A 27,296-nucleotide genomic window follows, 5' to 3' on the forward strand; every position below is an offset into this window, starting at 1 on the left:
AGAAATCAGCAACACTGTTGCCCCAATTAATCTTCCCTGATTATACTACATATAAATAATACAATAAATACAATTGAAAAAGAATAAATAGATACAATGGATCAGTAGGCTACTAGTGTTTAATACAAATAGTGACACTTTCTTTCTTTTTTTTGGGGGGGGGGGGGCTTTATTATTGTTCAACAGCATAAAGAGTGTAGGAACAGATAATATACAAAATGACAGACATTCCAAGACATGAGATGGAATAAAAGACAAAAATGGCCAAATAAATAACATAAAATAAAGGAAGGATTTTAAAAAATGTAGATATTAAAATAAATATAAAATTTGAAAAAAAAAAAAATACTGATAAATAAGCCTAATAGGGCAATGTAAAGTAGCAGACAACTTCACTTAGGTAAACCAAAATAGATCCATGAGGTAAACATGGATGTATGCCAGTCTGCGAGATATATTAGAAATTCTCTGGTATTATATTATGATGGTGACACTTTCAGTTCCGGTTTGACCGCTCCACACTCTGACGTACACAGCGCATCACGTGACGTAGCCCTGCACGCGGGAGTCTTCAGCGTGCCTTCTTTCATCTAGGTTGATTCAAAGTGCATTTTCCCTTTTTTTAACAGTTAACAAAGCGGGTATCAGGCAGGTAGGTATAGGTGGGTGAGATAAAGATGTTAACGCAAACGCAGCGGTGACTTCAAACTGTTGAACTGTTGGCAGCTAGCGTTACTTAAAATCAGTGTTTACATTGTGTTTGTCACGTTGTAGCCTACTCTCTAACTTCTGCCTTCAGACAGGTGAGATGCTGAGCCCCAAGCTGCTGACCCTGGTGCTGGTGGTGCAGCCGGGCAGAGTGCTGCTGGGCATGAAGAAGAGAGGGTTTGGAGTCGGGAAGTGGAACGGGTTTGGAGGCAAAGTCCAGCCTGGAGAAACCATTGAAGATGCTGCAAGGAGGTAAACACAAAAAATAGGCTGCTGCTGATCATTATACCTAAATGTGCTATTGTTGCAATTCTTCGTCTTAAGTAAAACCTGTATTGTTCAGGGTTTGAAGTATACACAAAAAACAGCAACAAAAGCACTAGGTAATCACTCAAGTTGCCCTCAAGAGATTCAATGTGCAAAAACAAATAATCCCCAGCTTGCTGTTGTGCTTTTGTAGTGTTTAAGTCAGGATCTTAGAATCTCTTGTATTACAAAAAACAAAATAACACAAGATGAGTTTTGACATTTTGCAATCAAACAACATGGCTACACTTCAAATCACAGCAGAAGCAATCTAAGTTTATTCTGCAAATGTTAAGTGGAAGCACAGCTTTTGTGACTTCATGTAGTTTGAAAAATAAGCGAGTGTTGACTCTGGACAATGTGCGATCAGTCAGCAGCAGGAAGTTTAGTCCAAAGCTGGAGGAAGGAAAACCCTGAAGGCAATCAGGCCCATTCCTGAGCTGTTTTTTGTCGCAAATGAGAAAAAGAGACCTGCTCTGTCTGAGGGACATTGGAAGGCTAAATACATTAATAATATCAAAATTATTCATATTCTTGTTGGAAACAAAAGCACTCGGGAGGAGTCAGTGTTAGTTTGATTGTAACAACTGCAGGAAAGAGTGGGACTCTCTCTACACTTTAAGAAAATACAGCATGTCCTGATGATCAATTAGCATTTAGAGTTGGCAAAAGATATTTGTTCTTGGATGCACCATGCTGGCATATTTAAAATAAAGTCATTGTGCAGTTTTATTGTGACATTGACTTTTATAAGGGTGAGAAAAATAATAATCTGTGACATCAGAGAGCCGCTCCACTTGATTTTTTTTGCAGCTGCCTGCCAAACGCATCTCACTGTCTTCATAAGTGAATATAGCTGACTCAGAGGGAGAGTGATTTTCCGTCTCTTTGGGTGGTCGACACAAATAGATAGTGTGCTGTGAGCCTGTTTTTGAAATACTCATGATCAAAAAACGTATTTGATGTTTTCATTTCAAACAGAGAACTGCAGGAAGAAAGCGGGCTCACGGTGGATGCTCTCGAGAAGGTCGGAAACATCAAATTTGAGTTTGTCGGAGAGACGCAGCTGCTCGACGTGCACATCTTCAGAGCTGACACTTATAACGGAGACCCGACAGAGTCAGATGGTAGGATTTGCACATTCACACTGAACTGTGAGGTAGTGGTAAAGGATCAGTCCTGTGTTCTGTGTGCTCATAAAACTGATAACCATAGTGGAATAATCAGAGGATGTCCGGGAGGTGAGACGGAGCAGGAAGAGGGGGAGGGGTCTTACTCTCCAAAATAAAACTGAATTGAAACAGTTATAGCCTAAATAATGAATAGAGGGTAAAGATAGAGCCACAAATACTCATGTACCTTGGAGGTGAAGAGAAAATAAGCGACTGATTCTCTTTTTTTATTTTACTCCCGTTTCCTCTTAGGGGTCAGAGATCAAATGCATGTAGTAAAGTAGAAGTATAAAAGCACTGTAGCAGGAAAATGAAAGTAATATAAGTATAAAATATATAGGGCTTCAGTAAATGCACTTTACCTAGTTACTTATCACCATTGGCTCCAGGTTTATTGACTGAGACAAAGTGAGGAAGAGAGATTACATGTGAAAGGCGAGAATCTTAAAAGTGTTCTCTCAGTGGTAAAGTAAAAGAAAACACTGTAAATAGAGAGGGAGAAGGGGCCGTCAGCGGAGGGGGAATGCTGCACCGATCTGTGTTTCCTGAGACTATAGTCAAGGTCAACTGGGTGAAGTTTACAGATGGCAAACAGAAAACCACAGCTCGTGGAGGAGTGAGGAATCAGCCGTGAACCACAGAGTCTGGAGGGAAAGAAAACGAGTCAAACAAACTGTGAGATAAGAAGAGTGTAGGAGTTCAATGAAGCATAAGCTTTAATTTAGAAGCAGTGTGAGAAATAAGAAATCACAATTTTTTTATTTATTCATAAATTACATGTGCAAGAACAGCCCTATAAAACAGGAAAAGTTAAAAAAAAAGTTTAATTTCTGTATTAAAAAAGTTTTAGTATAGAAATTAATCCAAAGTTGAAAGAATATAGCATATTTTATCTGTAGGGAAAAACTGGATTTCAGTGAAATATTGGTTCATATGCACCTAAAAAGGCAGGCTCACATTTTTTCAAGACTTTTAAGACTGTTCTGTGTATTGAGAATATAATTGGTTACTGTTTTGATTTGTCCTCATCATACTGGCTGAGAATTAATTCCCTCTGAGCACATACATAAGACTTAATACATAAGAGATGAGGGGACACATCCTCATTCTTTGCAACACTTCATTTTAAATGTAAGTTATAATGAGCCTTTATATGCCAGAGTTGGACAAATCAAGGGGAAAAGTTTTGTCTCTCCTTGTGATTCTCTTCACTGCAGCTCATCCGGGGAATGCAAAGATGAATGTTTTTGCTAAAATGACTGTGGCTTTATAAGAAAAAAGATTTGTTTAACCCAGACTCACATTAGCTTCAGATGAGCTTTGCTTTTTTTTTTCCTGAATAATAATGACACCCCTCCCCTATCTTTTGCTTTGGTATGTATTTTTACTCAGCATTTCTTCAGTGTGCTTGTGAACATAGGGGTATAGAAAGACTTCAGAAAACACCAAACTTAACTTCAACTGATTTTTTTTTCTTCCCCTTTTTCAATTTAAAGGCACACTGACACAGAGAACAGATAAGATAACGCAGGAAAGGAGCCTGGAAGTGCTGATATCAGCCCGGCAATAATAATAAAGACTGTCAGCTACTTATCACTAACTAATTTCTAAATTCTAATGCAACTTCATTGGATTCATTAATAATTTCCACTATGTGTTGGACAGTGATCCCGATGGTTCAGAAGTAACTCAGATAAGTGACAAACTCAACAAATCTCCCACCTGTAACGTCACAATGCAGATGATTAGAATTTGTTCCACTCCTCTGAGGTCGACTAATTTATTCTCTCTCTCTCTCTCTCTTGCTTTTCTAGAAATGAGGCCTCAGTGGTTCAAATGTGACCAAATCCCTTTCAGTCAAATGTGGGCTGATGATATTCTGTGGTTCCCTCTGATGCTCCAGAGGAAGAAGTTTGTTGGATACTTTAAGTTTCAGGGTCACGACGTGATCCTCAGCCACAAACTGGAGGAGGTGCAGGAGCTCTGAGGTCAACCTGGCTGGTGCTGATGTTGGGCAAAAAAACCCAGCAGCCTGAGACTTTTTTACATTGACTTCCATTATTGTCACACTGTTCAATGTTTCTCATCCGGTTTTATTCGTGGGAGCTGAGATGATCCTGTGGACTTTGAAGAACCTTGTTAATTGTACATGTAGAGTCTTTACATGTAATTAAACATCAGGACAAAACGTGATGTAATGAAAAAAAAATCAAAGCAGCTGTCTACTGACCAAATATGTTTATTTCTCGGGATAACTGATTCAACACCATTCAGCAAGGCTTTTTTTTTCTTTATCTAGATATTTACAGTATCTACAGTAATAATTCTATTGGGTTGAATTTTCTGTGCTGATTCCCAATACATTTGTGTTGCCAAGACAAAGGTGTTTCATACAGCATTGTAGTTTCTTAATAAAATAGCTATCATAAAATACTCTTGATTTGCTTATAGGAATCATTTACTTCCACGCAGTCAGTTCAGGATGGGATGAGATGAAATCAGATGATTGACAATTTGTGAGGTAAAATGTAAGCCTGAATGTTGGTCAACTTATTCCTTTCATTCCTTCATATGATATATAATCTACATAAAGACACACATTAAGTATCATTGTTTCATGCCAAATATCTGAAAAAGTAGAAAGTCTGATCATACATGGAAAAGGAGTTTAACAACATCCACATTGTGTTTGTCCTCATACACACAATTACACAAATTCAAATTCCTCAAGTATGGAGTGATGTGGTGTAAAATTAGATATAAAGTGTTAATTGTGGATGTTCTGTCACCATAGGTGTGTATTTGAGTAAATTTATAATATTTATCTTTGGTAGTAAATCAGTAGCTTATAGTGTTATTACTGATGTATCATGCCACTAGTGCTGGAGGTTTTAATTAAGGATTTATCAATACATCTCAAATCTCTGCCCTTAATAGTATCTTACAATCTGAGCTCAGGCTTTTCAAGATCATAGCTTATAAAATAAAAGGAAGTCTTGCAAACAGATAAAGGAAAAAGTAAAAGTAAACCATGAGAAATAGCATACTTGTCTATAAAAAATATAACGTATGCTGCTACACATCCTTATGAACTAAACATCTGTATCAAAAATACATTGGTCTAAAGTTATTAAAGTAAATACATAATGTTGACGACTAGAGGATTTTAAATAATCCTATCTTTTAATAAAGTCAAATATTCTGTCCCTCTCAGTTTTATTTTAGTGTATAAAACTTTTTTTTTTAAGTTTTAAAAAAGTTTTATGTTTAGAAATAGTCAACCTTCTTCTGTCCCTTGTAAAATAACACCTCAGAAGATTTTGCTTCCTTGTTCGCAGCTGTAAAAGTTGATTCAGAAATCAAGCAGAACATAAAATGCAACATTGTTCAGTCAAAGGTCGTATGCATGACAATAAAAACCTCAAAAATGAAAATCCTCTCACTGAATGGAATGTGTATTGTGTTACAGAAGATGTAGTACAAAGAAAAATAGTTGTGCATTATATTTTTTCTTGTTTTTTTTTTTGTTGTAGCTCACAGAGCAAGTGATTTTCCAGTTTGTAATCCTCATCAGTGTCAGTGTTTCTCCTTTGCAGCTCCCTTAGGTCTTCAAACCATTATTACCACCAAAGAGACATCCGAGCTTTGGCTGGAGTTCATTCCACACCTCTCCCATCTGGAAATAAAATCACAACAGTCAAATACTGGAATAACTCTCTTATATACTGTGCATATATATGTAAAATACACTACATCTAAATGTTGCTTAGTGGTCTTCATGTTTAGGAAAAACAAACAGCGCAGTGAAATAATCTTCAGCAGGTGTGGGTTGAACAGAAATCTTCCAAAAATGTCAACTATTCAGATCTAGGTATCTAACTAAAGAATTATAAGCTGGGCACTTTATTTGATTTTCTAACAGGCAATGGTAAGTAAGAGATTCACTTGTTCATGTGAAATGGAAGCCAACTCAAATCCTAGATGAGAAGATTATCCATTCAGTGATACCATCCATCATTATTAGTTCTTTTGTTGGACTTTAAAAGCCAATTTAAAGCTGATTCTACCCTCCTCGAAGCGAGCTGTGCTGTGTCGATACAGAGGAGGGTCTGAAGAAAAATTATTTCCAGACATGCAGCCTCACCTCTCTGTGTCCTTGGACCTGGGAGTTAACAAAAGCCCCGAGAATGTGGGATGTGATTGGAAGGTAGGTGAAGATAAGCTGTGTCTCTTGATGAAGGCAGAACAGGGAGAAGTAGTTACGCAGCTCCATGGTCTGAATGGCGTTTTCTTGCTAAAAGAGAAAAATACAATGTGACATTGTTACCACTTAAAGAGAGATGATAATAATCAGGGGGGGGGGGACTTTTCCTATGGGTAATGAAGATTTTAAGGACTTACAAATCAGGGTGCATGGATCTCATCATTATACTAGGCCTATACTATTACCACAATGAGTTACCATGCTAGTTTGGGTCCAGATCGATATGTCAGCAACTGCTGGGAGGAGTTACCGTCTAGAGATGATGAATCCCACCAATTATGATGATGCTTTGACTTTGTGTACATCTGTTTGTACATTTGTTGAAATGGATTGAAATTAAATTTTGTACTGTTACCTAAAAAAAACAGTGACATTTGGATGGATGGATAGATGGATAGATGGATAGATAGATAGATAGATAGATAGATAGATAGATAGATAGATAGATAGATAGATAGATAGATAGATAGATAGATAGATAGATAGATAGATAGATAGATAGATAGATAGATAGATAGATGATTTTCGTTAAACAGGAGATGCTCCTTATTCCTGACAGCATATCAGCGATAAAAGCAAGAAGACTGTCTGTGGATGTAATGATCTCATTTAAAGGCAACTCAAAGCTTTAAACTGAATTGATTGAAAATGTGGCCACAAATGTGAATCAACTAGCAGAACTCCCAATATATTACTATGTAATTATATTAGATTGGTTATGAAAATACAGCGGCACTGTGTAATGTGCTGGGACACAGTCTTGTAATGTATAAAACCATAAAGGCTAAGAGAAAGTTCAGTCACAGGATGAAAACCAACAGTGATATGATTGTTGAGATGACAGATTCTGTGAACTGTCAGAAAACTGACTGTGACTGGGCTTTGTTCCTGTGTTTGCAATGGTGATTTGGTTCATTCAAAGTGAAGCTCTTAATCACTGTTATTTTATTCTAGACGCCCACCTCCTGCAGTTCGTATTTCAATACAATCAGATTGCTTGCTTCGGAAAAAATTAGAGGTTTAATCCTGTCAGATATTGATGGCAGGAAACATTGCAAAAGGAAATATACTGCGCTGACACACTGGCAGCTTATTTATGTGAAATGGCTTGATTGACTTTAAAAAAGAAAAAAATCTTGTTGATTTCACACCTCAGAGCTGGAAAAAAAAAGAGGCGCTGGTGTGAGAATTTCTAACCTCTCCAGATACAACGTGATGTTTATTTATTTATTTTATTTATTTTTAACTAACAAGAAAAACATTTCACCATGTGTCATCTTATGTGGAAAGCTGGATGTGTCTAATGGGAGGGTTTGTGAGTTGCTGTGACAGGGTTGCTATGGCATCATGCACAAAAGATATAGCCAGACTGGGTGTTTCATGGGGAGTGGATTAGTAATCAATACACTCCAGTCAATGTAGCATTTTATCTATCTAAGCAGTAAATGAGTGGAAACAGAATGCAATCAGTGAGGAAGAAACCCGAGAGGCTAAAAATGTGGATGGGGGGGAGGAAAAAGAGGAGACTGAAAGAGACTGATCACCTGAACAATTCGTGATTCAAGTTGCTCCACAGATGCCTGCTCTTTTGGCTGAACGGTGGCGCTCATCATCTGCCTCTTCATCACACTGTACTTGTGCAGAGCTCTCTGGTGCTCGTGCAGCACGCCCTTCTCGTGGCGCTCACACAGATCCTAGAGAAAAACATGGTCACAGTCACATATCAACATAGCAATATACACTAATACATAAGAGCCAGTCATGATGGTGGTAACACATACATTACTCTTAATAGATTTCATTGTGCTATGAAAACTTGAAGTAAATCAATGCACAAGGTGCCAGAAAACCACAAAAAGTGTAAGAAAGTGTAAAAAAAAAAAAAGAAGAAAAAAAAGAAGAAATTATCTGCACACTTGGATAATGCAAGCACATATGGGTTCAGTGGAGTCAGAGACTAGGGTGCTAGAGCCAGATCTGTCTCATTTCTGGAGATAATTTCCCTTCTTACCGTGCTACCTGTCTTTATGCTGTATGGATAAGGTGTACAGTTATATAAATATCTATTTTTCTTTTATAAAGAAGCTTTTTATGGAGCTAATTTATTCCCTCATTCTGGGAAAGATGTACTGGTGTGGGCGGAGTTGTGTTTTGTGGGTTCAGTGGAGTCAGAGACTCTGATGATTGTAACCCTGATGAAGGTCCCCTGACTGAAAGCTTGTTTATTAAAATACTGAAACTTGCATTATCCAAGTCTGCAGATACTTTCCCTTTTTTTTTTTTACACATTGAGCTGTGAAAAATAAATGCCACTGAATCTGCCCACCAGTTGTCTTGACAAATCTGAACAATCCTCCCACTACTGAAAACTACACGTCCAAGTGGGATAGACTTGTTGGGTAAAAACTGACAACCTGAATTTAGCATCTAACTGAACCTGCATTTTTAAATTTCCAGTTTATCTTATTATCTTATCTTCCTATCAGAAATGAAGGTGATTGCTTTTATTGCCTTGATGTCAAAGATGTTAAAAAATGAAATCAGCAGTTATGAAAGGAGATGAATTCAGGTTAAGTGAGCACGGCAAGAACACAACAACAAAACAAAAGTGAAACTGACTCACTCTGTACGACTGCAACAAATCCAGGAAAAGATTCAGTTTTTCCACAACATCATCCTCTTCCCGTCTGCCCTGAAGACATAAGCAAAACAACATTCATTACCCACTGCTACTTTTGGACGAGCGCGGCAGAGCAGGTGGTGGGGGGGACGAAGGACCGAGGGCCCGTTACCTGCTGAGTAGCTTTGTCAGAAAGCACAGCGAACTCCACAGAGAGACTCTTCAGTGACTGACGCAGTGTCCCCCAGGTGCTTTGTGAGGAGGCCAAGGCGGGAAGAGATGAAGCATCTGAGCCCAGCGCGCTGCAGAGAACAGCAATATTAACAGGGACAGAATGTAATATGGTGGTGCCTTCGCTGCCAAATGCTTTTCAAGCTCACTATCATGAAGAGACACAACAACGCAGAGGATTCTGAATCATATTAACATTTGTTTACTCAGTCCAAAACCTCTGGATACGAGAGAAAGACTTTAACCTCATATTCATAATAATAATAATAATAATGAAATACCTGAGCTCTCTGCCAAACATGAGGAGATCAGTGGCGTTCTCCTTTGAGCGCTCGGCCATTTTCTCAGCCCTGTCCCGCAGCTTTTGGAAGCTGTTGTGGATGTTTCTAATCAGCTCTCTGCTTGTTGAGAACTGAGACTGAATGTCAGCAGGGAGGTACTCCTACAGGACAGGTTGAACACAAATTGGAAATGCAGGTTATGCTTCGCGGAGGTGACTGTGCAGAGATTTTTTCCATCGTACGTACAAACAGTGTGTGTGACGAACCTTTGCCAGGGTTGCAACTCTGTTGGTCATGAACTCATCACCAGTTTTCTTGTAAGCATCACGCAGCTTCGTCTGAACATCCTGTTTGGGAAGAGGGGTGAGGAGCGGGTGAGAGGGAAAAAAAATATAGGAAGACTCTGAGTAGCAGGAGGAACAGGATGCATCTTGGTGTCAGTCATCGTGTGACGATAGTGCTGTGTATCGTATTGTGCAAGAGATAGAAACTACGTACGGAGCCGCTGAAGGTGAGGAAGGTCTTAACCAGCTCGTCCTCTGAGAAGACGGGATGCCGTGCCACCAAGTTAATGAACCTGCCGAGAGCGCGTCTCCTCCCCTCAATAAACTCCCGCTCAGAGACAGAGGTCAGCACTGCAGACAGAGAGAAAACAATAAGTGTTGGAAGAAGTGCAACATATGCCACACTCAGTATTATGACATGGATTATATTATGATATGTGCTTATTCGCTTGCAGCAAAGTATGTCACTAATGTTCCTCTGTTGTATACAAGTTCATCATCGGCATATACCAACTCAGTATCTGATTGTTATTCTATCATGGTTATATTATTATTATATAATGTTATGATAACATATTGTTATTGCAGGGTACAGATGAGCGCCAATCAGCCACGACAATAGAACCAGTCACCTGTGTCAGTGTTGTTGTTGCTGCTTATGTGCCTGTGCCTCAGTGACATGTCAGTCCTTAGTGGGGTATGCCACTCTGACTGCTGTTGCTGGTGCTGATGCAAGTGGCTTATGGCACAAGAAACCTATTTATATATACAGACACAACACTAGTCCCTAGTGGTTTACACTGACTCTTTATTGGCATATGCTCCTACTACTATATTGTCATTGTTTTCACATTTTTGTAGTGTAATTGTCAATGTAAAAATACGTATTAAAACTGCCTACAATGCATCATCCCCAAGAGAAGAAAATTCACATTAGTTTCTGTTTCTGTACCGGTCCTGACTCATATGAGAATCTCTGACCAAACTCTTGATGGTTGAGTTGCATTGTGAGTAATGTAGGCACAATGATGAAAAATGCAAGAGACAAGAAATGATATGTCTTGTTTTTTTCCTTTAACATCTCTCACTGCTTTTTTTCCCCCCTATCTGCCCGTCACGAGTTCGACAGTGTAATAGGAGCTCATGGCTGAAATCAGTGGAGCACTCTTTCAATTTCCAGCAAGAAAATTCAATGTTGTCAAAATCTTACTGATATCCCAAAAGGCTGAAAAATCCTCTGCACTTATTACTGAAAAATGTGTGCACAGCCATGTGCAGCACTGAAGTGGATCTGGAAGCTCCACAGATATGAGAAAAAGAGCACAACTGGTCCAACGGTACATTTGCATGTGTGAAGTGAAACGTACTAATTTTATGCACCACTGATTTCCTTGTATCTTCAAGGCAATTATCTTGATGAACAGCTGTCTGAGTGAGACAATAGCAGCTACAATAATAGCAGTCTGCTTTAAAACCTGACTGTGAAAAAAATGTAATCCTCACCATTAAGAAAAATGTTCAGCAACCAGAACATCATAGATATTTATAGGTTTGCAACTGACCTCTGAGTAAAAACATAAAATCCAAATCATTAAATAAAATCGTCTGTAAATAATTCATAGGTTTATAGGTTTCGGTAACATACCTCCCTTTAACATCCTCTTAGGCGGCAGTGCCGGCACCACTCTGTAGGCAAATCTCTGTAGCAAAACCTCATGGAAGACGTCAAAATCGCTATAGCGCCGGTAAACTGATATTTTATAACGCTAGGAGACAGTAAGAAAAGATAGAAAAGAAGTTAGCAGAAATAAGAGAGTGCAAAAGCTTTCAAAATCATCAGAGTCATCAAATAACAACACTTTCTCACTTTAGATTATATTCTCACACAAGCATTCATGTGTGGTAGATCTTAAAGGCTGCCTTTACCTGGCTGGTGACCTGGTACTCCACATGTTTGAGGAACAGCCCCTTCTTCTCCGGTATCAGCTCCACCTGGATTGTGTCTATGACCAGCAGCTTGTCCAGCGTGTGGGACATCATCAGGGCGTCCTCCTGAGCTGGCTGCATCCTCAGCGTGCTCAGGTCCTTGGCCTCCCCGAGCTGAGGTTTCGGTAACTCTGTCAAGCAAGCGCACAACCAGAACCAGCTTTTAATATTAGTTTTTCATGATTAAATCAATATAGGATTAAATGAATTTCCCAACTGGGAGGAATGCTGGTGTTAAAACCGCTTTTCTTTGTTTCGACAGATTACTACGTATCTGACTCTTATTTGTTTTAAGTTAGTACAGCATTGTGCATGTGCTCTGTGATTTATCCCTTCCTGTGCATTCCAATAGGGTCACAAAATGAATAGTGTAATGTACTGCGACAAATGCACAAAACTTGTTCTTGCACAGCTGAGGAAGTGGCATGCGGCAAGCTGCTGTACTGGCCACACCTGAAATAACAGAGAGGGCCTTTAAAAAAGAAAAGAAAAATCACAGAAGGTTGTGAATGGATCTAAGTCAAGTCAAGTCAGCGTAATGGCTACCTCTATGAAAACCATAACCCCCCCCTATCATCTTCCCACTCTGGGATGGTGAAAGAATGCAACACTTTAAACATAGCGTAGGCCTCTCTACCAATATAATATCAAACAATTGAAGCTGAACTATAACAAAATGCAAGTTTTTCCTTTTTCTGTTTCATTATTATACTGCCAAACAGGGCCTCTGTTGAGTTATGACTATATATATATATAACTGAGAACAGTAGGTGGGTGTATTCCTGTGGCATATTGTCACAAAAGGCCAATAAAAGAGAAAATCTTAACCACAGAGGGTTAGCTGAAGCATCTCCGAGCTACTCATTAAACAAAACCTTTACTGCACTGCTGTCACTGTTAACACTATAACACCGTCACCTACCTTGTATGCAATTCTCCAAGAGTTTGGGGCTTGGCTGCTTTCCTTGCTGAGCGAGAGCAATCAAAGCAAGAGCTTTATAGAGGGACAACTTGCTCAGGAATCCATCAGCGGAGTCAACATGCTCAGCAATCTGAGAAGGACAAAGACAATATGACCTAAAGGTCACCGTTTCTCAGACTGAAATCTAAATTCAACTGTGGTTTGCATTCCTCTATGCAAAAGAAGAAAAAAAGAAAAAGAAGAAAAAATGCTCACTAGACACAAAGGCGATGATGATACGCTAGAAGGTCAGAGAAAGGGAAATTCAACTGAACAAGAAATTTCGACTGAAATACGCTCTGAGCAATTTCATAACACTGTGCTGTGTGATGTGAACTTATATCTGAGTATTGATGAAAGAAATAAGACTGATGCCAATTATTTAAACCCTCTGTACGTTCTTAAACAACTTAGTTTACACAAAGCCTTAGCCAGCTTCCTTCTGATAAGACATTACACCTGTATCTACTCTATCTATATTGCCCAATAGTTATTCACGAAACACATCTTATCAGGACCAAACTAATATTTGAGCAGGGATACCATACGCTCGAGTGCTTCATTTATCCATTCTCATTTCAGCAGCATAACCTTCTACCTTTTTTTTAATTAATCAATCAGTAATTATTATTTCATATTAATTCATGGATGTAAATGAAACTTTTAGCCAAACCCCCGCGGCCCCACACATGAATAAGTGAATCTATGAGAGGATGGTGGGTGAATATATTAGATCCACCTCTATTATGTGCATAAAAGACAAGGAGTTCAATAATTAACTGACAATATGCTGTGCTTATATACGTGGTGCAGCCTGTATCTGTATCACAAACTGTTGCCGGCTGCAGCGTCTTGACAGTTCAAGTAGTGTGAACCCCTCACCTGGCCTAAAACAGCCTTGGGGAGATCGGTCCTTTGGAGCAACCGCTGAAAAACTTCCACCTGCACCCTCTCATCTGTCCTACAGCAGACGGCCTCATACACTTCCCTGTAATAGGCAGGAACTGAGCCTAAAAGAGGAACAACACCTATAGTATCACCACCCAAAAATACAACAAATATCACTGTAATATAACGCCATAGTTTGCATCTGTGGTGCACTGAGCTGACTTTATTATGATCATAGCCTATCAACTTTTATAGACCCACTGGTTTTACTTTCTATCACATGACTTCATATCATCCCATCACAGATTGTGCAGTTTTGCTCTGATGCATTAAAAATTGAATATTTTCAAAGATAAGAAAAAAAAAAAGACTTACAGATTCACCCCTATTATCAGCTGTTCAGTAGTGTGTAGCAGATAAGAAGTAGATAATACATCTTATTATTTCAGTATGGGCCTGATAATGTAGTGCTGAGTGAGTCCCGTACTGAAAAGACCAGCTGACAGTTTTCACGTGGCAGGAAAAAAAAACATCAAAACTTTCATAAACCGTCTACCGCACTGACATCGACTTTAAAAAGTAAAAATCACAACTAATGTCCATTAAGATAACATTAGAGGGCGATTTAAAGTAAGATTGCCCACTCATCGGTGCTTTTAAGATGGGGCAACTTCATTCAGATCTCGGTGTACCCAAAAGTTCTGATTGGTCAGTTCACAGCGCGACTACAGCGAGCAGCATTATCCCCATTTTTAACGCGTATAAGAAAATATCATTGACTCCCCTGACACGGCGACAACAACAGACAGCTAAGATTATAACTAAGAAGCGATTAGGTAGGCTAAAGAAGACTGTGAGAAGTCTTCGCACTGTACCTTCATTGATCTCTCCTGCCATGGTTCAGAGTGTCATGTGAGCACAAGAGCACCTCCATGTGATTTCCTGAAGAAAAGAAAAAACAAGTAACTTATTTCTTAAAGTTGTAGCGGGCGCTGGGTAAAGTCCAAGTCCGGGGGAGAAGAGCGGCTCTATGCAGATATTCACGTGTTCCGGTGAATACCGAGTGTGTGTCCAAAATGCAGTAGGGTAATTTAGGGCTTAATATAGTTTGAAGGTGCTTTTTGTCTCCAACGTGACATCAACAGCTCTAACAATGAAGTCTGCGGTTTTCTGAATACAGGGGAATATTGTCTTGTCTTGTATAGACCTGTTTGTTTCCTGGTTTCACATGTGCAAGTTTATTCGGTTTAATATCTCTGTTCCTCATTCTTCAAATCCAACCATGGGTATAAATAATGGTGCCTTCAAGGACTCCTCGTAATTTTTAGTTTTTCAGTCAATGACGTCAGATTCGATGAGGCACAACATGTTTTTCTTTATTTTTTTATTTACTACCTGTTAAAGCTTGGTATAGTCTACACATTGACACAGTATCTTGCTTTTTATCCCAAGTCAGAGTTAAACTTTTATGTAACACCAAAAGTTACACGACCAGCTGGATAAAGCAGGCAACTGAAGTTTTTTTTTTCCAATTTTGGATCCACACAATTTGATTGATTGGTTTGTAATTTGTACCATTTAAATATCATATTATCTATGTCAGGTCTTCCATGGCTGAATGTCTCCATAAGGACATAGCTACAATTATCCCCATTATAGCCTATTTGTCAAGTCTGACAATTAATAATAATCAAATAGGCTAGTTCTGTGTATAAAATATTAAGAAATTATCTATCATTAATCACTGAAACGCCTTCCAACTGTTTTTGTTTTTCGTTTCGCAATTAAAAACCCAAATACCTTGAAAAAAGAGGAAACTAATGCTCACATTTTTTTGTATTTTTTTTCTGCTTTTGAAAGCGACCTTAACAGTTCAATGGGCTCTATGCACAGCTCCATAATTCCTGAACTTAATGCTGCTCCTTTATTTCCTGTCTTACATTATTGGACACACTGATTAATCCAGGTGTGTCTGAGTAGTCACAATGATCATCAGTCACACCTGGATTAATCAGTTTGTCCAATAATGTAAGACAGGAAATAAAGGATCAGCATTAAGTTCAGGAAGTAGGCTACTGGAGCTGTGCATAGAGCCCCATTGAACTGTTAAGGTCGCTTTCAAAAGCAGAAAAAAAATACAAAAAAATGTGAGCATTAGTTTCCTCTTTTTTCAAGGTATTTGGGTTTTTAATTGCGAAACGAAAAACAAAAACAGTTGGAAGGCGTTTCAGTGATTAATGATAGATAATTTCTTAATATTTTATACACAGAACTAGCCTATTTGATTATTATTAATTGTCAGACTTGACAAATAGGCTATAATGGGGATAATTGTAGCTATGTCCTTATGGAGACATTCAGCCATGGAAGACCTGACATAGATAATATGATATTTAAATGGTACAAATTACAAACCAATCAATCAAATTGTGTGGATCCAAAATTGGAAAAAAAAAACTTCAGTTGCCTGCTTTATCCAGCTGGTCGTGTAACTTTTGGTGTTACATAAAAGTTTAACTCTGACTTGGGATAAAAAGCAAGATACTGTGTCAATGTGTAGACTATACCAAGCTTTAACAGGTAGTAAATAAAAAAATAAAGAAAAACATGTTGTGCCTCATCGAATCTGACGTCATTGACTGAAAAACTAAAAATTACGAGGAGTCCTTGAAGGCACCATTATTTATACCCATGGTTGGATTTGAAGAATGAGGAACAGAGATATTAAACCGAATAAACTTGCACATGTGAAACCAGGAAACAAACAGGTCTATACAAGACAAGACAATATTCCCCTGTATTCAGAAAACCGCAGACTTCATTGTTAGAGCTGTTGATGTCACGTTGGAGACAAAAAGCACCTTCAAACTATATTAAGCCCTAAATTACCCTACTGCATTTTGGACACACACTCGGTATTCACCGGAACACGTGAATATCTGCATAGAGCCGCTCTTCTCCCCCGGACTTGGACTTTACCCAGCGCCCGCTACAACTTTAAGAAATAAGTTACTTGTTTTTTCTTTTCTTCAGGAAATCACATGGAGGTGCTCTTGTGCTCACATGACACTCTGAACCATGGCAGGAGAGATCAATGAAGGTACAGTGCGAAGACTTCTCACAGTCTTCTTTAGCCTACCTAATCGCTTCTTAGTTATAATCTTAGCTGTCTGTTGTTGTCGCCGTGTCAGGGGAGTCAATGATATTTTCTTATACGCGTTAAAAATGGGGATAATGCTGCTCGCTGTAGTCGCGCTGTGAACTGACCAATCAGAACTTTTGGGTACACCGAGATCTGAATGAAGTTGCCCCATCTTAAAAGCACCGATGAGTGGGCAATCTTACTTTAAATCGCCCTCTAATGTTATCTTAATGGACATTAGTTGTGATTTTTACTTTTTAAAGTCGATGTCAGTGCGGTAGACGGTTTATGAAAGTTTTGATGTTTTTTTTTCCTGCCACGTGAAAACTGTCAGCTGGTCTTTTCAGTACGGGACTCACTCAGCACTACATTATCAGGCCCATACTGAAATAATAAGATGTATTATCTACTTCTTATCTGCTACACACTACTGAACAGCTGATAATAGGGGTGAATCTGTAAGTCTTTTTTTTTTTCTTATCTTTGAAAATATTCAATTTTTAATGCATCAGAGCAAAACTGCACAATCTGTGATGGGATGATATGAAGTCATGTGATAGAAAGTAAAACCAGTGGGTCTATAAAAGTTGATAGGCTATGATCATAATAAAGTCAGCTCAGTGCACCACAGATGCAAACTATGGCGTTATATTACAGTGATATTTGTTGTATTTTTGGGTGGTGATACTATAGGTGTTGTTCCTCTTTTAGGCTCAGTTCCTGCCTATTACAGGGAAGTGTATGAGGCCGTCTGCTGTAGGACAGATGAGAGGGTGCAGGTGGAAGTTTTTCAGCGGTTGCTCCAAAGGACCGATCTCCCCAAGGCTGTTTTAGGCCAGGTGAGGGGTTCACACTACTTGAACTGTCAAGACGCTGCAGCCGGCAACAGTTTGTGATACAGATACAGGCTGCACCACGTATATAAGCACAGCATATTGTCAGTTAATTATTGAACTCCTTGTCTTTTATGCACATAATAGAGGTGGATCTAATATATTCACCCACCATCCTCTCATAGATTCACTTATTCATGTGTGGGGCCGCGGGGGTTTGGCTAAAAGTTTCATTTACATCCATGAATTAATATGAAATAATAATTACTGATTGATTAATTAAAAAAAGGTAGAAGGTTATGCTGCTGAAATGAGAATGGATAAATGAAGCACTCGAGCGTATGGTATCCCTGCTCAAATATTAGTTTGGTCCTGATAAGATGTGTTTCGTGAATAACTATTGGGCAATATAGATAGAGTAGATACAGGTGTAATGTCTTATCAGAAGGAAGCTGGCTAAGGCTTTGTGTAAACTAAGTTGTTTAAGAACGTACAGAGGGTTTAAATAATTGGCATCAGTCTTATTTCTTTCATCAATACTCAGATATAAGTTCACATCACACAGCACAGTGTTATGAAATTGCTCAGAGCGTATTTCAGTCGAAATTTCTTGTTCAGTTGAATTTCCCTTTCTCTGACTTCTCTTCTAGCGTATCATCATCGCCTTTGTGTCTAGTGAGCATTTTTTCTTCTTTTTCTTTTTTTCTTCTTTTGCATAGAGGAATGCAAACCACAGTTGAATTTAGATTTCAGTCTGAGAAACGGTGACCTTTAGGTCATATTGTCTTTGTCCTTCTCAGATTGCTGAGCATGTTGACTCCGCTGATGGATTCCTGAGCAAGTTGTCCCTCTATAAAGCTCTTGCTTTGATTGCTCTCGCTCAGCAAGGAAAGCAGCCAAGCCCCAAACTCTTGGAGAATTGCATACAAGGTAGGTGACGGTGTTATAGTGTTAACAGTGACAGCAGTGCAGTAAAGGTTTTGTTTAATGAGTAGCTCGGAGATGCTTCAGCTAACCCTCTGTGGTTAAGATTTTCTCTTTTATTGGCCTTTTGTGACAATATGCCACAGGAATACACCCACCTACTGTTCTCAGTTATATATATATATAGTCATAACTCAACAGAGGCCCTGTTTGGCAGTATAATAATGAAACAGAAAAAGGAAAAACTTGCATTTTGTTATAGTTCAGCTTCAATTGTTTGATATTATATTGGTAGAGAGGCCTACGCTATGTTTAAAGTGTTGCATTCTTTCACCATCCCAGAGTGGGAAGATGATAGGGGGGGTTATGGTTTTCATAGAGGTAGCCATTACGCTGACTTGACTTGACTTAGATCCATTCACAACCTTCTGTGATTTTTCTTTTTTTTTTAAAGGCCCTCTCTGTTATTTCAGGTGTGGCCAGTACAGCAGCTTGCTGCATGCCACTTCCTCAGCTGTGCAAGAACAAGTTTTGTGCATTTGTCGCAGTACATTACACTATTCATTTTGTGACCCTATTGGAATGCACAGGAAGGGATAAATCACAGAGCACATGCACAATGCTGTACTAACTTAAAACAAATAAGAGTCAGATACGTAGTAATCTGTCGAAACAAAGAAAAGCGGTTTTAACACCAGCATTCCTCCCAGTTGGGAAATTCATTTAATCCTATATTGATTTAATCATGAAAAACTAATATTAAAAGCTGGTTCTGGTTGTGCGCTTGCTTGACAGAGTTACCAAAACCTCAGCTCGGGGAGCCGAAGGACCTGAGCACACTGAGGATGCAGCCAGCTCAGGAGGACGTGCTGATGATGTCACACACGCTGGACAAGCTGCTGGTCATAGACACAATCCAGGTGGAGCTGATACCCGAGAAGAAGGGGCTGTTCCTCAAACATGTGGAGTACCAGGTCACCAGCCAGGTAAAGGCAGCCTTTAAGATCTACCACACATAATGCTTGTGTGAGAATATAATCTAAAGTGAGAAAGTGTTGTTATTTGATGACTCTGATGATTTTGAAAGCTTTTGCACTCTCTTATTTCTGCTAACTTCTTTTCTATCTTTCTTACTGTCCTCCTAGCGTTATAAATATCAGTTTACCGGGCGCTATAGCGATTTTGACGTTCTTCCATGAGGTTTTGCTACAGAGATTTGCCTACAGAGTGGTGCCGGCACTGCCGCCTAAGAGGATGTTAAAGGGAGGATGTTTACCGAAACCTATAAACCTATGAATTATTTACAGACGATTTTATTTAATGACTTTGGATTTTATGTTTTTACTCAGAGGTCAGTTGCAAACCTATAAATATCTATGATGTTTCTGGTTGCTAAGCTTTTTTCTTAATGTGAGGATTACATTTTTTTCACAGTCAGGGTTTTAAAGCAGACTGCTATTATTGTAGCTGCCTATTGTCTCACTCAGACAGCTGTTCATCAAGATAATTGCCTTGAAGATACAAGGAAATCAGTGTGCATAAAATTACGTACGTTTCACTTCACACATGCAAAATGTACCGTTGGACCAGTTGTGCTCCTTTTTCCTCATATCTGTGGAGCTTCCAGATCCACTTCAGTGCTGCACATGGCTGTGCACACATTTTTCAGGAAATAAGTGCAGAGGATTTTTCAGCCTTTTGGGATATCAGTAAGATTTTGACAACATTGAATTTTCTTGCTGGAAATTGAACGAGTGGCTCCACTGATTTAGCATGAGCTCCTATTACACTGTCGAACTCGTGACGGGCAGATAGGGGGAAAAAAGCAGTGAGAGATGTTAAAGGAAAAAAAACAAGACATATCATTCTTGTCTTCTTGCATTTTTCATCATTGTGCCTACATTACTCAAATGCAACTCAACCATCAAGAGTTTGGTCAGAGATTCTCATATGAGTCAGGACCGGTACAGAAACAGAAACTATGTGAATTTTCTTCTCTTGGGATGATGCATTGTAGCCAGTTTTAATACGTATTTTTACATTGACAATTACACTACAAAAATGTGAAAACAATGACAATATAGTAGTAAGGAGCATATGCCAATAAAGAGTCAGTGTAAACCACTAGGACTAGTGTTGTGTCTGTATATATAAATAGGTTTTCTTGTGCCATAAGCCACTTGCATCAGCACCAGCAACAGCAGTCTGAGTGGCATACCCCACTAAGACTGACATGTCCACTGGAGGCACAGGCACTAAGCAGCAAGCAAACAAACACTGACACAGGTGACTGGTTCTATTGTCGTGGCTGATTGGCGCTCATCTGTACCCTGCAATAACAATATGTTATCATAACATTATATAATAATTATATAACCATGATAGAATAACAATCAGATACTGAGTTGGTATATGCCGATGATGAACTTGTATACAACAGAGGAACATTAGTGACATACTTTGCTGCAAGCGAATAAGCACATCATAATATAATCCATGACATAATACTGAGTGTGGCATATGTTGCACTTCTTCCAACACTTATTGTTTTCTCCTCTGCTGCCAGTGCTGACCTCTGTCTCTGAGCGGGAGTTTATTGAGGGGAGGAGACGCGCTCTCGGCAGGTTCATTAACTTGGTGGCACGGCATCCCGTCTTCTCAGAGGACGAGCTGGTTAAGACCTTCCTCACCTTCAGCGGCTCCGTACGTAGTTTCTATCTCTTGCACAATACGATACACAGCACTATCGTCACACGATGACTGACACCAAGATGCATCCTGTTCCTCCTGCTACTCAGAGTCTTCCTATATTTTTTTTCCCTCTCACCCGCTCCTCACCCCTCTTCCCAAACAGGATGTTCAGACGAAGCTGCGTGATGCTTACAAGAAAACTGGTGATGAGTTCATGACCAACAGAGTTGCAACCCTGGCAAAGGTTCGTCACACACACTGTTTGTACGTACGATGGAAAAAATCTCTGCACAGTCACCTCCGCGAAGCATAACCTGCATTTCCAATTTGTGTTCAACCTGTCCTGTAGGAGTACCTCCCTGCTGACATTCAGTCTCAGTTCTCAACAAGCAGAGAGCTGATTAGAAACATCACAACAGCTTCCAAAAGCTGCGGGACAGGGGCTGAGAAAATGCCCGCTGCGCTCAAGGAGAACGCCACTGATTCTCCTCATGTTTGGCAGAGAGCTCAGGTATTTCATTATATTATTATTATTATGAATATGAGGTTAAAGTCTTTCTCCTCGTATCAGAGGTTTTGGACTGAGTAAACAATGTTAATATGATCTCAGAATCCTCTGCGTTGTTGTGTCTCTTCATGATAGTGAGCTTGAAAAGCATTTGGCAGACGAAGGCACACCATATTACATTCTGTCCCTGTTAATATTGCTGTTCTCTGCAGCGCGCTGGGCTCAGATGCTTCATCTCTTCCCGCCTTGGCCTCCTCACAAAGCACCTGGGGACACTGCGTCAGTCACTGAAGGAGTCTCTCTGTGGAGTTCGCTGTGCTTTCTGACAAAGCTACTCAGCAGGTAACGGGCCCTCGGTCCTTCGTCCCCCCCACCACCTGCTCTGCCGCGCTCGTCCAAAAGTAGCAGTGGGTAATGAATGTTGTTTTGCTTATGTCTTCAGGGCAGACGGAAGAGGATGATGTTGGTGGAAAAACTGGAATCTTTCCCTGGATTTGTTGCAGTCGTACAGAGTGAGTCAGTTTCACTTTTGTTTTGTTGTTTGTGTTCTTGCCGTGCTCACTTAACCTGAATTCATCTCCTTTCATAACTGCTGATTTCATTTTTTAACATCTATGACATCAAGGCAATAAAAGCAATCACCTTCATTTCTGATAGGAAGATAAGATAATAGATAAACTGGAAATTTAAAAATGCAGGTTCAGTTAGATGCTAAATTCAGGTTGTCAGTTTTTACCAACAAGTCTATCCCACTTGGACGTGTAGTTTTCAGTAGTGGGAGGATTGTTCAGATTTGTCAAGACAACTGGTGGGCAGATTCAGTGCTATTTATTTTTTCACAGCTCAATGTGGTAAAATAAAAAAAAGGGAAAGTATCTGCAGACTTGGATAATGCAAGTTTCAGTATTTTAATAAACAAGCTTTCAGTCAGGGCCTTCATCAGGGTACAATCATCAGAGTCTCTGACTCACTGAACCCACAAAACACAACTCCGCCCCACACCAGTACATCTTTCCCAGAATGAGGAATAAATTAGCTCCATAAAAAGCTTCTTTATAAAAGAAAAATAGATATTTATATAACTGTACACCTTATCCATACAGCATAAAGAGGTAGCACGGTAAGAAGGAATTATCTCCAGAAATGAGACAGATCTGGCTCTAGCACCCTAGTCTCTGACTCCCACTGAACCCATATGTGCTGCATTATCCAAGTGTGCAGATAATTTCTTCTTTTTTTTCTTCCTTTTTTTTTTTTTACCACTTTCTTACACTTTTTGTGGTTTTCTGGCACCTTGTGCATTGATTTACTTCAAGTCTTTCATAGCACAATGAAATCTATTAAGAGTAATGTATGTGTTACCACCATCATGACGGTCCTTATGTATTAGTGTATATTGCTATGTTGATATGTGACTGTGACCATGTTTTTCTCTAGGATCTGTGTGAGCGCCACGAGAAGGGCGTGCTGCACGAGCACCAGAGAGCTCTGCACAAGTACAGTGTGATGAAGAGGCAGATGATGAGCGCCACCGTTCAGCCAAAAGAGCAGGCATCTGTGGAGCAACTTGAATCACGAATTGTTCAGGTGATCAGTCTCTTTCAGTCTCCTCTTTTTCCTCCCCCCATCCACATTTTTAGCCTCTCGGGTTTCTTCCTCACTGATTGCATTCTGTTTCCACTCATTTACTGCTTAGATAGATAAAATGCTACATTGACTGGAGTGTATTGATTACTAATCCACTCCCCATGAAACACCCAGTCTGGCTATATCTTTTGTGCATGATGCCATAGCAACCCTGTCACAGCAACTCACAAACCCTCCCATTAGACACATCCAGCTTTCCACATAAGATGACACATGGTGAAATGTTTTTCTTGTTAGTTAAAAATAAATAAAATAAATAAATAAACATCACGTTGTATCTGGAGAGGTTAGAAATTCTCACACCAGCGCCTCTTTTTTTTTTCCAGCTCTGAGGTGTGAAATCAACAAGATTTTTTTCTTTTTTAAAGTCAATCAAGCCATTTCACATAAATAAGCTGCCAGTGTGTCAGCGCAGTATATTTCCTTTTGCAATGTTTCCTGCCATCAATAACTGAAGGATTAAACCTCTAATTTTTCCGAAGCAAGCAATTGATTGTATTGAAATACGAACTGCAGGAGGTGGGCGTCTAAAGATAAAATAACAGTGATTAAGAGCTTCACTTTGAAATGAACCAAAAGCACCATTGCAACACACAGGAACAAAGCCCAGTCACAGTCAGTTTTCTGACAGTTCACAGACCTCTGTCATCTCAACAATCATATCACTGTTGGTTTCATCCTGTGGACTGACTTTTCTCTTAGCCTTTATGGTTTTATACTTTACAAGACTGTGTCCCAGCACATTACACAGTGCGCTGTATTTTCATAACCAATCTAATATAATTACATAGTCATATATTGGGAGTTCTGCTAGTTGATTCACATTTGTGGCCACATTTTCAATCAATTCAGTTTAAAGCTTTGAGTTGCCTTTAAATGAGATCATTACATCCACAGACAGTCTTCTTGCTTTTATCGCTGATATGCTGTCAGGAATAAGGAGCATCTCCTGTTTAACGAAAATCATCTATCTATCTATCTATCTATCTATCTATCTATCTATCTATCTATCTATCTATCTATCTATCTATCTATCTATCTATCTATCTATCTATCTATCTATCTATCTATCTATCTATCTATCCATCTATCCATCTATCCATCCATCCAAATGTCACTGTTTTTTTTAGGTAACAGTACAAATTTAATTTCAATCCATTTCAACAAATGTACAAACAGATGTACACAAAGTCAAAGCATCATCATAATTGGTGGGATTCATCATCTCTAGACGGTAACTCCTCCCAGCAGTTCGCTGACATATCGATCTGACCCCAACTAGCATTGGTAACTCATTGTGGTAATAGTATAGGCCGAGTAATGATGAGATCCATGCACCCCTGATTTGTAAGTCCTTAAAATCTTCATTAACCATAGGAAAAGTTCCCCCCCCCCCCCCCTGATTCTTATCATCTCTCTTTAGTGGTAACAATGTCACATAGTATTTTTCTCTTTTAGCAAGAAACGCCATTCAGACCAGGGAGCTGCGTAACTACTTCTCCCTGTTCTGCCTTCATCAAGAGACACAGCTTATCTCACCTACCTTCCAATCACATCCCACATTCACGGGGCTTAGTTAACTCCCAGGGTCCAAGGACACAGAGAAGGGTGAGGCTGCATGTCTGGAAATATTTTTCTTCCGACCCTCCTCTGTACGACACAGCACAGCTCGCTTCGAGGAGGGTTAGAATCAGCTTTAAATTGGCTTTTAAAGTCCAACAAAAAGAACTAATAATGATGCGTGGTATCACTGAAATGGATAATCTTCTCATCTAGGATTTGAGTGGCTTCCATTTCACATGAACAAGTGAATCTCTTACTTACCATTGCCCTGTTGAAAAATCAAATAAAGTGCCCAGCTTATAATTCTTAGTTAGATACCTAGATCTGAATAGTTGACATTTTTGGAAGATTTCTGTTCAACCCACACCTGCTGAAGATTATTTCACTGCGCTGTTTGTTTTTCCTAAACATGAAGACCACTAAGCAACATTTAGATGTAGTGTATTTTACATATATATGCACAGTATATAAGAGAGTTATTCCAGTATTTGACTGTTGTTGATTTTATTTCCAGATGGGAGAGGTGTGGAATGAACTCCAGCCAAAGCTCGGATGTCCTCTTTGGTGGTAATAATGGTTTTGAAGACCTAAGGGAGCTGCAAGGAGAAACACTGACACTGATGAGGATTACAACTGGAAAATCACTTGCTCTGTGAGCTACAACAAAAAAAAAAACAAGAAAAAATATAATGCACAACTATTTTTCTTTGTACTACATCTTCTGTAACACAATACACATTCCATTCAGTGAGGGATTTTCATTTTTGAGGTTTTTATTGTCATGCATACGACCTATGACTGAACAATGTTGCATTTTATGTTCTGCTTGATTTCTGAATCAACTTTTACCGCGTGCGAACAAGGAAGCAAAACTCTTTGAGGTGTTATTTTACAAGGGACAGAAGAAGGTTGACCTATTCTCTAACATAAAACTTTTTAAAACTTAAAAAAAAAAGTTTTATACACTAAAATAAACTGAGAGGGACAGAATATTTGACTTTATTAAAAGATAGGATTATTAAAATCCTCTAGTCGTCAACATTATGTATTTACTTTAATAACTTTAGACCAATGTATTTTTGATACAGATGTTTAGTTCATAAGCGCATGTGTAGCCAGCATACGTTATATTTTTTATAGACAAGTATGCTATTTCTCATGGTTTACTTTTACTTTTTCCTTTATCTGTTTGCAAGACTTCCTTTATTTTATAAGCTATGATCTTTGAAAAGCCTGAGCTCAGATTGTAAGATACTATTAAGGGCAGAGATTTGAGATGTATTGATAAATCCTTAATTAAAACCTCCAGCACTAGTGGCATGATACATCAGTAATAACACTATAAGCTACTGATTTACTACCAAAGATAAATATTATAAATTTACTCAAATACACACCTATGGTGACAGAACATCCACAATTAACACTTTATATCTAATTTTACACCACATCACCATACTTGAGGAATTTGAATTTGTGTAATTGTGTGTATGAGGACAAACACAATGTGGATGTTGTTAAACTCCTTTTCCATGTATGATCAGACTTTCTACTTTTTCAGATATTTGGCATGAAACAATGATACTTATGTGTGTCTTTATGTAATTATATATCATATGAAGGAATGAAAGGAATAAGTTGACCAACATTCAGGCTTACATTTTACCTCACAAATTGTCATCATCTGATTTCATCTCATCCCATCCCTGGAACTGACTGCGTGGAAGTAAATGATTCCTATAAGCAAATCAAGAGTATTTTATGATAGCTATCTTTATTAAGACACTACAATGCTGTAATGAAACACCTTTGTCTTGGCAAACACAAATGTATTGGAATCAGCACAGAAAATTCAACCCCAATAGAATTTTTACTGTAGATACTGTAAATATCTAGATAAAGAAAAAAAAAGCCTTGCTGAATGGTGTTGAATCAGTTATCCGCGAAATAAACATATTTGGTCAGTAGACAGCTGCTTTGATTTTTTTTTCATTACATCACGTTTTGTCCTGATGTTTAATTACATGTAAAGACTCTACATGTACAATTAACAAGGTTCTTCAACAGTCCACCGGATCATCTCAGCTCCCACGAATAAAACCGGATGAGAAACATTGAACAGTGTGACAATAATGGAAGTCAATGTAAAAAAGTCTCAGGCTGCTGGGTTTTTTTGCCCAACATCCAGCACCAGCCAGGTTGACCTCAGAGCTCCTGCACCTCCTCCAGTTTGTGGCTGAGGATCACGTCGTGACCCTGAAACTTAAAGTATCCAACAAACTTCTTC

The 27,296-nt window shown here is 38.9% G+C and overlaps 2 protein-coding genes and 1 pseudogene across 6 annotated transcripts in view; 2 read left to right on the plus strand and 1 right to left on the minus strand.

The window, feature by feature from the left end:
- Nucleotides 1-4,221, plus strand: part of nudt1 (nudix (nucleoside diphosphate linked moiety X)-type motif 1) — a 423,902-nt gene extending 419,681 nt beyond the window's left edge. The window contains exons 2-5 of one of the 3 annotated variants that reach the window (XM_083977163.1): nucleotides 569-652; nucleotides 800-960; nucleotides 1,996-2,141; nucleotides 4,001-4,221. In XM_083977163.1, coding sequence (XP_083833289.1) covers nucleotides 809-960; nucleotides 1,996-2,141; nucleotides 4,001-4,173 — 471 coding nt within the window. In that variant the 5' untranslated portion in view covers nucleotides 569-652; nucleotides 800-808 and the 3' untranslated portion in view covers nucleotides 4,174-4,221. Of the gene's footprint in view, nucleotides 1-533; nucleotides 663-799; nucleotides 961-1,995; nucleotides 2,142-4,000 lie in introns of those variants that run through there. The other 2 variants (XM_083977162.1, XM_083977164.1) reach the window with 2 other exon arrangements.
- Nucleotides 4,222-5,671: 1,450 nt separating this feature from the next.
- Nucleotides 5,672-14,750, minus strand: snx8a (sorting nexin 8a). Of its 2 annotated transcripts, XM_083977160.1 has the most exons (13): nucleotides 14,577-14,635; nucleotides 13,696-13,823; nucleotides 12,775-12,904; nucleotides 11,793-11,983; nucleotides 11,512-11,632; nucleotides 10,081-10,217; nucleotides 9,849-9,929; nucleotides 9,583-9,743; nucleotides 9,243-9,372; nucleotides 9,074-9,142; nucleotides 7,995-8,144; nucleotides 6,331-6,480; nucleotides 5,672-5,862 (listed from the first exon to the last, which is right to left on the minus strand). In XM_083977160.1, exons 1-13 carry the CDS (start codon nucleotides 14,596-14,598, stop codon nucleotides 5,788-5,790), a joined length of 1,545 nt encoding a protein of 514 aa, XP_083833286.1. In that variant the 5' UTR covers nucleotides 14,599-14,635; the 3' UTR covers nucleotides 5,672-5,787. The 2 variants fall into 2 exon arrangements, with proteins under 2 accessions (XP_083833286.1, XP_083833287.1); XM_083977161.1 differs by lacking the exon at nucleotides 13,696-13,823 and having other exon boundaries at nucleotides 14,577-14,750.
- Nucleotides 14,751-16,779: 2,029 nt separating this feature from the next.
- Nucleotides 16,780-25,665, plus strand: LOC310989840 (sorting nexin-8-like; annotated as a pseudogene). The gene is made up of 13 exons: nucleotides 16,780-16,801; nucleotides 17,555-17,682; nucleotides 18,477-18,606; nucleotides 19,396-19,586; nucleotides 19,746-19,870; nucleotides 21,167-21,303; nucleotides 21,455-21,535; nucleotides 21,641-21,802; nucleotides 22,012-22,141; nucleotides 22,242-22,311; nucleotides 23,237-23,386; nucleotides 24,905-25,052; nucleotides 25,524-25,665. The product of its transcript is annotated as a sorting nexin-8-like (transcript).
- Nucleotides 25,666-27,296: the final 1,631 nt, after the last annotated feature.

This window comes from Trachurus trachurus (genome assembly GCF_905171665.1).
Source record: "Trachurus trachurus genome assembly, chromosome: 8".
Classification (NCBI taxonomy): Eukaryota; Metazoa; Chordata; class Actinopteri; order Carangiformes; family Carangidae; genus Trachurus; species Trachurus trachurus.

What these genes read in the sequence shown, in the direction of transcription:
- snx8a (XM_083977160.1), bottom strand. Translation starts at nt 14,598, where the DNA reads ATGGCAGGAGAGATCAATGAAG. An exon ending in TCCTCACCTTCAGCGGCTCC is followed by an intron (nt 9,930 to 10,080) that starts GTACGTAGTTTC and finishes CTTCCCAAACAG; the next exon opens with GATGTTCAGACGAAGCTGCG. An exon ending in GAGTTGCAACCCTGGCAAAG is followed by an intron (nt 9,744 to 9,848) that starts GTTCGTCACACA and finishes CCTGTCCTGTAG; the next exon opens with GAGTACCTCCCTGCTGACAT.